Source organism: Galeopterus variegatus, unplaced genomic scaffold (assembly GCF_000696425.1).
Source record: "Galeopterus variegatus unplaced genomic scaffold, G_variegatus-3.0.2 Scaffold841, whole genome shotgun sequence".
NCBI lineage: Eukaryota > Metazoa > Chordata > Mammalia > Dermoptera > Cynocephalidae > Galeopterus > Galeopterus variegatus.
The window spans coordinates 427943-441278 of NW_007726952.1; the positions used below are offsets into that span (position 1 = coordinate 427943).

The 13336-nt window shown below is 33.4% G+C and overlaps 1 protein-coding gene across 1 annotated transcript in view; it reads left to right on the top strand.

Annotated features, from left to right (window-relative positions):
- Window positions 1-13336, top strand: part of LOC103590578 (chromosome unknown open reading frame, human C1orf27) — a 39483-nt gene that overhangs the window by 12928 nt on the left and 13219 nt on the right. The window contains 6 exon segments of the mRNA XM_008572835.1: window positions 593-733; window positions 1468-1563; window positions 2227-2295; window positions 7117-7245; window positions 7911-8001; window positions 12790-12975. Coding sequence (XP_008571057.1) covers window positions 593-733; window positions 1468-1563; window positions 2227-2295; window positions 7117-7245; window positions 7911-8001; window positions 12790-12975 — 712 coding nt within the window.

Consider the following 13336-nt stretch of genomic DNA (forward strand, 5'->3'; position numbering starts at 1 on the left):
GGTCCCCGGTCCTGTGTGGGGGCAACACTGAGGGTTGCGATCCGTTGCCGGACACGGAAAAAGACAAAAGACAAAAAAAAAAAAGTGATGAGAAAAAGTAACTTTGCAGTATTATAAGCAAGGATGAGACAAAAAGTATTTTGTTAAGGTGTATAAAAGTGATGTGAAAAAGTAACTTTGCAGTATTATAAGCAAGGATGAGACAAAAAAGAGAATGTCTGTCAGCCAGTAGTCACTCAGTGATTATTTATTTGGCCCGCGTAAGAATCTTCAGAATTGACACTATTGAAGCTATAGGTGAAAGCTAGAGGACCAGATGACTTTTCTGAATTTTAAACATGGAACTTTCTGATCCTTTTTTCTGTTACAGCTGGTGGGGGGAGGGCCTACAATGTGTTTAATAGTACTGAACTTAATGCTTATTTTTTATTTAGTTTTAATCTATAGCCCTTTCATCAAGGGATTTGGCAAAATATGTTGGAAATCAGCTTGTATGAGTTAATTAAATTATATACTTTATGATGTTGTATTGATCCATGAATTTTACCTAACCTAGATAATATTTTGTTTTTCTTCTTTCTCCACTCTAAAGAGTTCAGCAAGACCAGCAGATTGGAAATATCAAAGTGGACTATCAGCCTCATGGCTTTCTTTAGAGTGCACAGTTCACATTAATATTCACATCCCACTTTCTACTACTTCTGTCAGCTATACTCTGGAGAAAAATACAAAGGTATCAGAGTAAAATGAATTTTTAGTGATTACTGAGTGGACCATCTGCTGTTAATTATTCTGGTTGTGTCATTCATTTTATGATCCACAAAAACCACGTTCTATTTATAATGATGTTGTTATATGAGTAACTTATTACCCCAGCCAGATTAGAAATTTTTGTAGAGTTGTAACAATGTCATAATATTAGTATATACAGTGTAATAGGCACTTAATAAATATTTGTTAATTAACTTATGTAAAACGTATGTAGGAAGCTATACTGTTTGATCTTTTAGCTTTCTCCCGTCCTTAGTTTTGTATTTCCTTTTCTAGTCCTTTTTTGTATTTCTATACCATGTTTTTGTTTATGTCTCCTTTATTCACATTGAAGAAGGCAGGTGGGGCATGCTTATTTTTTCCTGTATAATACTGCTTTATATTATTTTTTTCACATAATGGGTTTATTGTATTTTATTTGACTGTGTTCACATAGTTAATAAGCCTTCTGCATCTGTGATCTAAATGTTATTTTGGGATAAAGATCAGAAAAAACAATTATTAAATATGAATAAGATGCCAAAAATTGGGAGTGGGGAAAATTTTTTTTTTTTAATTTATGATACTGGATTTAAATATTGCATGACTGATATTTAGGGATTTTTAATATCTCAGTTTATTGGGTGGAAGAAAGTTAGGGAGTTTAACTGAGATGGCATTATATCTGAAAGATTTTTGGGTTGTGTTTCTTTTAAGAATGGACTTACACGCTGGGCCAAGCAAATAGAAAATGCTGTTTATTTGATTAATGGGCAAGTTAAAAATGAAGATTGTGACCTATTAGAAGGACAGGTGAGTTAATAGGAAATCCTCTTATTTGCAAAACTACTTGTGCTTAAGGAAAAATAAAAGATGACTTTTCTTTATTCCTTGCCTTCATGAAAACAGGTTTCATCTACTTCCCATTTTTAAGGTCTTTTAAAGTAAGGAATTTATTTCTGATATAATTAGAATCCCAAAACCTGAAGTAGGGAGTGTCATCTAGATTCCATCTGATCTCCAAATTGTAAACTGCTTACATAAAACGAAAGTCCACATGTTCTGCCCTGATAGCCACTTTATAGGAGGGACCTGTAAGGGCTTTTTAAAAAGCTTTTGACCTGAAGGAAGAGGAACTTTGGTGATCTCTCCCTTTAGAACAGGGGTCAACAAATTTTATATAAAGAGTGAAATAATAAATAATTTAGACTTTGCAGGCCATATTGTCTCTGTTACAACTATTCATCTCTGCTATTGTAACATGAAAGCAGCCACAGATGATACATAAATGAGTGATTGTGGTTGTGTTCCAGTAAAACTGTTTACAAAGACAGTGGCAGTGTGGCTCTGGCTCACAGGCAGCAGTTTGCCACTTCTAAGTTATTGAATATATGTAGGCTAGTTTGTGAATTATCTCTTACGTTCCACTTATAACCTTAACAGTCTGGCTTTTTAACTTTTACATTTTTTTTTCAGAAAAAATCTTCTAGAGGAAACACTCAAGCAAGTAGTCATTCTTTTGATGTCAGAGTGCTAACACAATTGGTAAATATTTTAAAATGCCACTTATTTAAAATTTATTTAAATACTACTTATTTAAAACTTTTAAAGTATTTAAAATACGTTATTTTTTAGAATATCCATAATGAAAGTGTTTCTGGTTTTTTGTCTATAATTAGAGAATAAAAGAATTTTAGAGATGTAAGACTCTACACAATGTCCAGTTATAGGACAGTTACTCCCGGGAAACATTATTTTTTAAAACCTATTTGGCTCTTTTACCTCAAGGCTATTGAAATTTTAACATCAAATAGATAACAATTTAAAAAATGCAAGGGGTCTTTAAATAGTTCATGGAAAGATTAAGTTGATCAGTTGTGGTAAGGAGCGACACCTCAATTGATCGTCCATTGTGTTATCTTTTAATTCCATTTTTCCATGACCTTTTTGCAGTACCCTTGTATATATATATGCATGCATATGTGTGTGTGCATATGTATGTATGTAAATATTTGGGGTTGTAGGTTTTATAAGTAAAGTTGCAATTCTCAACAACCTAAAAGATGTGTTTACAGATGTGCCTGGAGTTATCATGTACTTAATTTGAAGTAGATTTATACGTCTTCTGATTTGATAAAAATCAACAAAGTATTAATTAGCAAATTTCATTTTTCTGTGTGGTTGTTTTAAATTATACACCTCTTCAGAAATTTAAAGTTAGATATCCTGAAGAATAAAAAGTTAAAACCACACAATTATTCCTAAAGTATACATACCTTTGATTTTAATCCTGCTTGAAATTATCCTGGAGAACAGATAAGGGTATAAAATAGTATGTTCATGTTTGTAGGAATCCTTTAATTTAATTGTTATATTGCACTTTGAAACAGGGAAATACTACCAGGACATTTCTTAACTGAATAAAATATAATTAAAAGCAGTTTGGCATATGGGGATGATTTAATTTCTTCTTTTTTTTCCCTGAATTTAGCAATAAAGCATTACTAAATTGTTACTGGAATTATGTTGTTCAATATGAGTTCTGTTTCTCTTCTCAGTACCTTAAAAGTATTTTTAGTCTCTTATTTTCTACCTTGGTTCTGATTTTATAAGTATCTTTTGTTTAAGGCTGTTTATTCTACCTACATGTTCTTTACTAGTTAGGCTTACTTCTTGGTTTATTGAACAATTTGGTTAAAATCATTTGAATGATACAATTGCTGTTGGGAGATGTATAGAGTTTGGGAATATATAGAGAGCAGTGGAAGATAATATCATAAAAGATAATTCGTTACAATCATATTTAATACTGTATAGTGTAATATATTTTTGTCAGTCATTTCACTAGTCACCCAACTTGAAATTTTGAGGTGACCAATGTATAATCAGTAGTCAATAAGTACTTATTGCCACTTTTCTTCCACTCGAGTCTCATTCTTTCTTTGCAGTGTTAAGTTTATCTTTTGTTTTTCTTACCGTCCTACTGTCATTAGCCTTACAAAAGTATTATTAGTGCAGGTAACTGTTAACTGGTTTCTCTACACATTCTTTCCCAGTGATTGTTTGTCTGAAATCCTGATACCTTTGTCTGTGTATCTCTTGGAATATCTTCCATTTTTCTACTCTATCCAATATGTATATCCTCGGATCATCCTCTCTGAATCACAGTTTGCATTCATTTACTTATTAATTTTTTTTAGAATATATTTATTGAGTGTGTCCAAGGGTCAGACACTGATTGTGTTACTCTCCTTGCTCAAAATTTCTTAGTTGCTCTATACAGACTAGTTAGAAAAGTCTAATTCAAGGCCCTTCATAGTTTCAGCATACCTTTTCGCTCTTACTTTCTGACTCACTATTCTAGATTCATGCTTGCTGTGCATTTTATATTCTATGTATGTCCAGAACCATGCATCTTACCAGTGCCATCTTTTCTCTATCATCCAAACTGTCAAAATACAGAGCTGGCTAGTTAGTGCAGTTGGTTAGAGCACAGCCTTGTAACACCAAGGTCAAGGGTTCGGATCCCCATATTGGCTAGCTGCCAAAACAACAACAACAAAAAAAAAACTGTCAAAATCCTGTCTGTACACTAAGATCTAGCCCAAATGCAATTATTTGTGTAAGATTCATTTGGTCATGATAGCCAGAGGGATTTTTTTCTTTTCCAAAGTACCATATCAGTGTTACAGAAGTTCCCTCACTTACAGACCGGTTAGATTCCCAAAGGCTGTTTGTAAGCCAGTTTATTTCTAAGTCCTGGTAACTAAAAGGAGTTTACATTTGTGGAACCCAGCTACAGTTCCACTAAAAGTGAACGAGTCAGTCCTTATATCCTTTAAAACACTTTTTCTGATATAGGTGTGATGTGGGTATGCATGTATGTAGTCTTTTATATGTAGTCTACCCTATTTTGGAAAACGATGCCCTAATTAATACATATACTATGTACATTACATATATATAACAAATATATGTAATATGTATAACTTATCTATTACAAATGTGTTATATATTATAACAAATAAAATATATTAAATATGTAAAATGGCATTATTTTTCAAAATGAAGTAGTTTTGTCTACAGTTAAGTTTTGTGGATTGGGTGAGAAAAGTCCATTATTTGTATCAGTAAAATCTACAAGTGTCATTGTCACCCAGCTGCTTGATTTAATGATAGACATTTTTGAATGGACTTGACCTTTGGAACTGTTTGGTGTGTAACAGATTTTTTACTAACAAGACCTTGACTATTTTTAAGTTTAAAAACTAGCCTTTGCCTGAATTACATTAGACATTGACTGTTCATGCTCTTTCAGTAGCTATATATTCAGGTCCTTTTTTTTTGTCTTTCTTCACCATTTTTTTTTCATTTCTTCCTGATTGCATAGACACATAGTTAGCACTTTTCACAAGTTGTATGATTTGTTTTTTGTCCTTCAGAACTGACCCTGTTGTTGAATGATTTATTCCAAGTGTGCTTAGAATGTAAATTGCTTTCTTACCACATCCAGTTTTTTGTTTTGTTTTTTTATCACAATTTTGCACCCATTGTGATTATAGGCCTCTAGTAGTACTTTCAATCTTTCTATGCTTTCCTCATTCTCACACTTATCAAGATGATGAGTTTAAAATTGTCCATGAAACACCTGAAAACCAAGCAGAAGTTAACACTCCTTAGACTTAAGAAGGTGAGACTACGTGTAAAGGGTTAACATCTTATATGTTCTGCTAAGAGGACGGCCATGACCTCTGGGTGAAAAGACCTAAATCAGACCTTCCTGTAGACATCCCGGGCTACTCCACAGTTACCTATGTTCCTTACTGGAATGAATGAATGTATGTCAGACACGCAGAGGACGGCCATGACCTCTGGGTGAAAAGACCTAAATCAGACCTTCCTGTAGACATCCCGGCTACTCCACAGTTACCTATGTTCCTTACTGGAATGAATGAATGTATGTCAGACACGCCCTTTACCTCTTTGGAAGGTCAGTCCCTGTTCTGTGGAGTACAGTTCCTCACACTGGACACCACTTGTCACTGTCCTCTCAATGACAGAGATGTGAGGATTACCCAAGGCCCAAATACTTGAAAGCAAAGAGAGGCCCAGAGGGAGTACATCAAGCTAAGATGTACTTTCCCATAAGAAAGGAGAAAGTCAAAAAAAAAAAAAAAAAAAAAGAGAGAAAGTCAGTGCAGCCTGAGCAAATAAAAGAAGCTCCTAGTCTGAAAAAGAATGTGTTAAATCTCACCAAGGGAAGTGGATTAAAATTCCCAATGCCCCATAATATGGGAGGATGCGTCTCTTATCCTGAAAAGGCTTAGGGAGGTTTCTTACCGTTCTGTGGATGGCCTGTAGAAAGAGTCACATCGGGGTCACCAAAATGTGGCAAATATTGAAGCAGAAACAGTAATAAACTACTCAGAGACAATGGCAGTTTACAACCAAGGGACTAGGAGCAACCGTTCACTAAGCTAGTGAAGGCCTAGAGTAAAAGTCCAATGGATATTTATTATGAAAGCTGTGAGAAAGGTATGCAAACAGGGATACAAGAGGGGGAGCCCCCAAAGCAGAACTCCTGAAATCTTATTTGAATAGGCAATACTGCGTACTCACTTGAGTTCAAGGATGCAGCAGTTTTTAACAGCTGGTGTTATCTTGAGAAATACTGTGTGCAGCACGTTACACGTGGGTACTGGCGCCATGTGTCTCTTCTGGCTGGGGCCAGGGGTCATGCCCATCCTCTTAGCGGAATACATCACAAGATGTTAACCCTATACAACTATGAGATGAAAGTGACTGCTTACAACCACTGATACCATTTTCTGGTGATAGGCATAATTGACTTGTTTTGGTTTTCCTCTGGAGCATAGCATTGCTTTTAGTCTATGAAAGTTATGATTGAAAGTATATAAATAAATGTGTCTATGCATTGCTTATAATTTTACCATATTTATCACATCCCGCTTTGTATTCTAGTTACTTTTGTTCCTATCTAGTATTACACACCTTATATCGCCTATGTCATGTCTTTATACATCTTTTCATCTTCATAATACTTATGTGAGTAATCCGCAAATCATATATTTTTAGTGAGTATATTTATGATGGTTATGCTAGGAAGAAAAAAATTACATATAGTTGTGTTTAATTTCAGTCTACATTCAAAATGCTCAGAAAAATAATGTATAACTTATAAAGAGAAATATGAAGGCCTTTTAATAACTCATGGAGAATATTTTCAAACACTTGACTCAGTCAAAAATTCCTTCTCTCTCCATAAAATGACTTATATAATGTTTAAGTGTTTCCTATAGTTAATAATTGTTGGCTGTTAGAATTTAAACAAAATTTATCTTTCAGCTCCTGAATCCAGACCACAGATCCACAGCCACAGTACAGATCTGCAGTGGTTCTGTGAACCTTAAGGGTGCTGTGAAATGCAGAGCTTATGTTCACAGCAATAAACCCAAGGTTAAAGATGCTGTGCAGGTACAAAAAAGTAATAACTGATATATGAAAAAGGGAAGCATGTTAACATAAGTATTCAAAAATCCTAAAATTTCATCGTTTTCTGTTCTCAGATTTTATAATTATTAACTTGATTTTAACTGGTGAAGGCTCAATCTGTTGGGCAGTCCAAAAATATACCATGAAATTTGTTCCAGGATTTTCATACATGAATATCTATGTTACACCTTTTTTGAAGTCATGATTATACAGATTTAGTAAGCGTTCCACAGTTGTGACACATTAGATTTGAAATCATTTCTCCTGAGGGAGATTAAATTTTTTAAATAACAGGAAGAGTATTCATTGGGAGAATTATTAGGTAGTACTCTATAATTTGTATAATTCAGAAATTTAAAAAGTGATGCCTGGCATTTATGTCATAGTTATACATTTCCTAATTTGGAACACTGGCATTATTTGTTTAGATGCAAAATTTCATTCATTTATTTATTTTTAATTTACTATTTAGGTGAGGTCTAGGCAAATTTGCTATGTTAAATAAATGGAAATAAAAGATGGAATGATGTATCAGTTATTTAGTGGAGAAGCAAATTATGTGGGGTTTTTTTTTGTTAACTAAATAATGTAAATCTAGAGTATTTTATTTCTTATTGTGTTTTTGCTTGTTTTTTGTTCCCCCATAGGCAGTGAAGAGAGATATATTGAATACAGTTGCTGATCGTTGTGAAATACTATTTGAGGATATGCTTTTGAATGAAATTCCAGAAAAAAAAGTTATGAGTATAACATAAGTACTTTTATTTGCATGTGTTCAATTGATACAGTAATAGGATGTCAAGATATAATAGATATATCATCTTTTATAGATACCTGTCTACCTTTTATAATAATATGTCATCTTTTACTTTTACTGAATGAAAATTTTTCAGTTGCTACCCCCCAAAATTTTATAATAATTTATAATAACAAATCTGTCAACATTTAACAATTTTAGGAAGGATTTTTTTAAAATTAAATTCTGAGTAAACTTCTACTACCAGAATGAGTAAATTGTGTTGTTATAATTTTAAAATTAATATTTTTTATTAGTATCTATGAGTTCTTTCAAGAATTTAGTCATAATCAAAATATTTATTTATTAGTGTTGAGTATTATGTAAGAGATTCTTTAATGGATACCTTTATATAAAGTATATTAGTTTGTTTAATAGTTTATTAGTAATAATAGTTTATTAGCTATTACTCTAATAGATTTTTAAAAGGCCGAGACATGGTGTCTCACCCTTTAGTATCTATTACATCTTTTGGAAAACAAACAATTTATACCATCTCTGTAATTTGTATTAAAAATAATTATTTTACTCAAAAAGAAAATTTTAATATTGAGCATGCTTTTTGAAGCTACACCCTCATCTCCTCATTCCTACTATTCAGATGTGAGTGGATTTGTAGTTGGATATGTACATAATTGAAACATACTTATTAGCTTGCTAAAGGAAAATTTTTATGTTTATAGGAAAAAAGCATATCTCCTCTATGTAATTAAATTGGTACTACAGATAGCCAGTATGTAAGGTTGGATCAACTAATCATAGTCTTTTTTAACATTTCTAGTATGATAGATTCTTCACATTGCCAGATTTAACATTTATCCTTCCCATAATTCACAAATACCCTGAAGTTCCATTTACTAATAGTGTGTAATTTTGGTCAGACATGAATTGGTATCTTACATGCAGCAGTTGGATTGAGATTTTGGGGGAGAAGCATATGGGACCTGTTTATGTATCCATTCAGCCTAGCAGTCTCATCTTGGTGTGGCTTTGTTTTTACTACTTTACTCTGAGTATGTGGTAACTCTTGTGGTGTTAATCGTTACTTCACTTTCCGAGCAACAATATGTGTTATAGCTGAATTGTGAATTTTAGGACTTTTCAGGGGCATGGGATGTGTATCCACCATTAATGGCAAAGATCTCCCTTGTCACACACATTAGTACACTCTTTTCCATTTAAAAATGCTTTACAAAAATGGTGTTATATGACTATTATTTTATATCGAGTTAGCATTTTGAAATTTTTGCTGATTTCCATTTAGTAAAATTAATGGCTTTTAATGGCAGTTGTACTATTTGTATATTAAACTTGATATATTTAGAAGTTAATGTTAACATCTAATCCTAAATTTTTAAAAAGTGAAAAAGTTTTCTCTGGTAATGGAGTGACCTTGGGACCTGCATGAAGAGAATAGACTGTTTAGTTTGGCGAAAGACTTAACGACTTTGAAGTTCTTGGATTCTGTGTCTATTCCACCACTAGCAGAATGACCTCAGGCAAATAATTCGACTTAACAGGCATCCATTTTCTCATATGTAAAATAGAGATTGTAATAGATGTGTTTTGAGGCTGTGAGATTAAATGAGATGATGTTTGTAAAGCCCCTAATATAAGTTGGTATAAGCGAAGACATTGGTAAGTGGTAATTGCTATAATGTTAGACATGATGAAGGAAGAGAATTACTTATGTTAATTGTCTTTAAAATTCCTTAACTTTCATTTTTGGGAAATGTAGCATTACATTTCAAAAAGAAACAAAACTTAAATAATAATTAGGGTAATTATTCTAGCAACATGTTAGTTGATCTTAGATATCAAGATAAAAGAATAAATTACAAGTGTAATAATACAAATAAATGTAAATTCTGAAGTTGAGTATATGTTCATGGAAAGATTCTTATTATCTTTCAATTCTATTTTTTCACGAACTTTTTGAAGTACCTTCATATTATTCACCAAATTGTTAATTTTATCTTTTCCCTCATTTTACTTAGCTTATCTTTCTTAAATACAGGTAAGATCTTGTAGATATTGTAACATGGTAAAATGTAGAATGTATACCATAAAATTATCTGAATTAGAATATTTTTGCATGTATCAGAAGTCTGCAAAGGGCATATTAACTTTACATTTCTAATTTTTGAAAGTAAACATAATCTTTGAATTCTGGCTATCCAGATGAAAGAACTTAATACCTCAATGACAGTAAGAAAAACATAAAAGTTCCAATCAATTCTTTTACATGCTGTGGTCCTTCCCTTCTCTGATTCCCCTTGAGACATATTCCCTGTAAGTCTTCATTCAAACCTGCCCAACTTACTCTCAGTAGATGAGCTACTCATTGTGAAAACTGGGGTCACCAGTTGTGAAATCTAACCTCCTTCCATCCCTACATCAGTATTCATTCACACCCCTGTCCTCTCAGAACATTTGTAATCCTCTTTGCCTGTACTCATGATTCCTCTCTCTGGATAGCACCTCTGCTCTTTCCTGTATGCAGATGTCTGCTTGTCCTTAAGATTCAGCTAAGGTGTCACCTATTTTACAAATTGTTCTATAATATTCCTTTATGAGCTAGCATTCTATTTTTAAACTATGGAAACCTAATTCTTATCATATTGGCTTAAATTTAAAATTTTCTTTCTCCGTTTTGAACTTATTCAAGTAATATTGAACTAGATATTCTGTCGTTGGGAGATATTCCTGAAGAATTCCTCTGTAGAATACTTTTTGAGATGTTTTTTTTCCAAAAGATCCCTCTTCCCATTTTTAACCTCAAGCCAACTAGAAAACTTGGTCTTATTTGGATACTAAATTGCTAATTTAACTTTTTAGTTTGAAAGCCATACAGGCTTTTTCTCTTTTAATGAGTTTTAAATTTATTGTGACCAATTTTTTAACATTTGATTGTATAACATGTTATTCCTTTTTTTAAGGCAAACCTAGAATTAATGAAGTTTGAGATGGTTTTATAATTTTGCATGCCAATTTCACATACACATTATAGCCATCTTTGAAAGTTTTTTTTTTTTTTTTTTTTTCCCTTTTTGTCTTTTTTCGTGTCCGGCAACGGATCGCAACCCTCAGTGTCGCGCCCGTACCGGACCAGGACCGGCAACAGGATCGCAAACCGCGGTGCTGCGCCCGCACCTCGCTCAGCCAGTGAGCGGGAACCGGTCTGTATGTGGGATCCGAACCCTCGGCGGGAGCGCCACCGCGCTCCCAAGCGGCGCACTGTAGCAGTGCGCCACCGGGCCGGCCCCAATCTTTGAAAGTTTTTAACTTAATGTTTCAAGTAACTGTGGCCCAGAATAAAACAATACAGTCCTAATTTCAGCATGTGGAAAATTTATGTGCTACAGCACAAATCACAGTAAAGTAATTCTACAGCTAGGAGGCAATCTGGTCAAAGAGTAAAATTGTTCTGCCGGTACTCATAAGCAAACAAAATAATACCCAGAATCTGAAAGGAACACACAGTTTAAGTCATGGCATTTCCCATGACACTTCAGGCATTGTTCATCATCTTCTGTTTGTAATTATATAAAGCTGTTACGATTTTCTTGACAAGGAAATCTAGGTTAGTATTAAATTGAGCCCCAGTTTTCTACTTGGTAGCTTTTTAATTATGTCCGTTGTTGAAAGAGGTTGCTTTTAACTTTTTTTTTTTAAGGGGATCTTAACCCTTGATTTGGTGATGTCAGCACCACACTCTCCCAAGTGAGCCAACCGGCCATCCCTATGTAGGGACCCGGACCCATGGCCTTGGTGTTATCAGCACCGCACTCTCCCGAGTGAGCCACGGGCCGGCCCGAAAGAGGTTGTTCTTTACACAAAACCTACCTTTGTGAGAATTCATTAGAATCAAAGTGTTGAACTAAACAGTAATTACGTGTTTATATGGACCAGTGATACTTTATGTTAGAAACTGGGAGAAATATTATATTTCCAGTTTCTAAGTATTCGAAGAGGAATGAAACAGTTATTTGTTATTTATTTAGATTCAGATTCTTTTTTTCTAAAAATCACTTAAGGCTGTTTACAAAGAGGCATTACAAGTAAACAGGAGAAAAATAAATTAAATATTAGTAATAATAGTGAGACAAAGGGAAGATGAAAAAGAAAGCAAGATGGGATTGGTAGTGAGATTAGTACAGAAAACATATGTTTTGATGTCCTCAACCTGCTTGGTATTTATAGGGAAGGGGCTACATATAGTAAAATGAAGTCAGTAGTGAAATTAGTACAAAAATGTATGCTGTCATATTTTGTACAATTGTCTAGTTGGCCACTAATTTGGCTCCAAACTTTCATGAAGAAGGGAAAAATCAGCTATAAAATTCACAGTGCTGGTAAGGTTAAAACAAACAAGAAGGACAACAATGTTTGAAACCAGGGACAAAAGTCTCTCTTGAGTGTTACTTCATGGGACTGGGGGCGGGGGAGGGGAGTTAAATAAAAGCATGTGTAATCAGCATCCTTACATTGAAGGCAGTGATAAGCTTATAAGTCTTATGGTAGTATCATTTACATTTCTTGCAGAGGCCAGTGGTACTGTAGTAAAGCAGAATTTAGTAAGGGCAATTTTGTGTGAGATCAATTAGAAAATGAAAAAGCATTCATTTATTCCTGTTAGATGTTTTTATATAATTGTACTTCTAAAAAATGTATCACTGATACCAGTGACAGACCTATCTAAATACTGATAATGTTCCTTCTTCTTTTAGATTCTGGAAAAGAGTTCTACATTCTCCCTCACCGAGTTTTTGTCCCCATTCCTGGATCTGCTGTAATGTTATGTGATTATAAATTTGGCGATGAGACAGCTAAAGAAATCAGAGACCATTTTATAGAGATGTTAGATCATATGATTCAAATAGAAAATTTGGAAGTTGCAGAGGAAATAGACACAGGTAATCATATGATGTTATTTAAGAACTCCATTAGACTGCAGCTAGGATTACCTATGAGACGTCTAGTTTAAATATCATGTCTTCATATTTCCTTAAAGCTAGTTCTGTTTGACACTTCAAAATATTAACTGAGGCATTAAAAAAATGTATCTATTTAATTTCTACATTTATAAACATGCAGTGAGTATTTTCCTGGGAAATTGTACCTAAATAGATACGTTAGGTTTTCTTTAAGCCTAGCAAGTAGATCTTCATAAAACAAGTTGGGTCTTAAATAAGTAGAAATATATAGCTTTACGATATTTCTTTTAATACAAAGTTTTCTCAGAACCCATTATCTTAATTAATTATTTGATTAAAT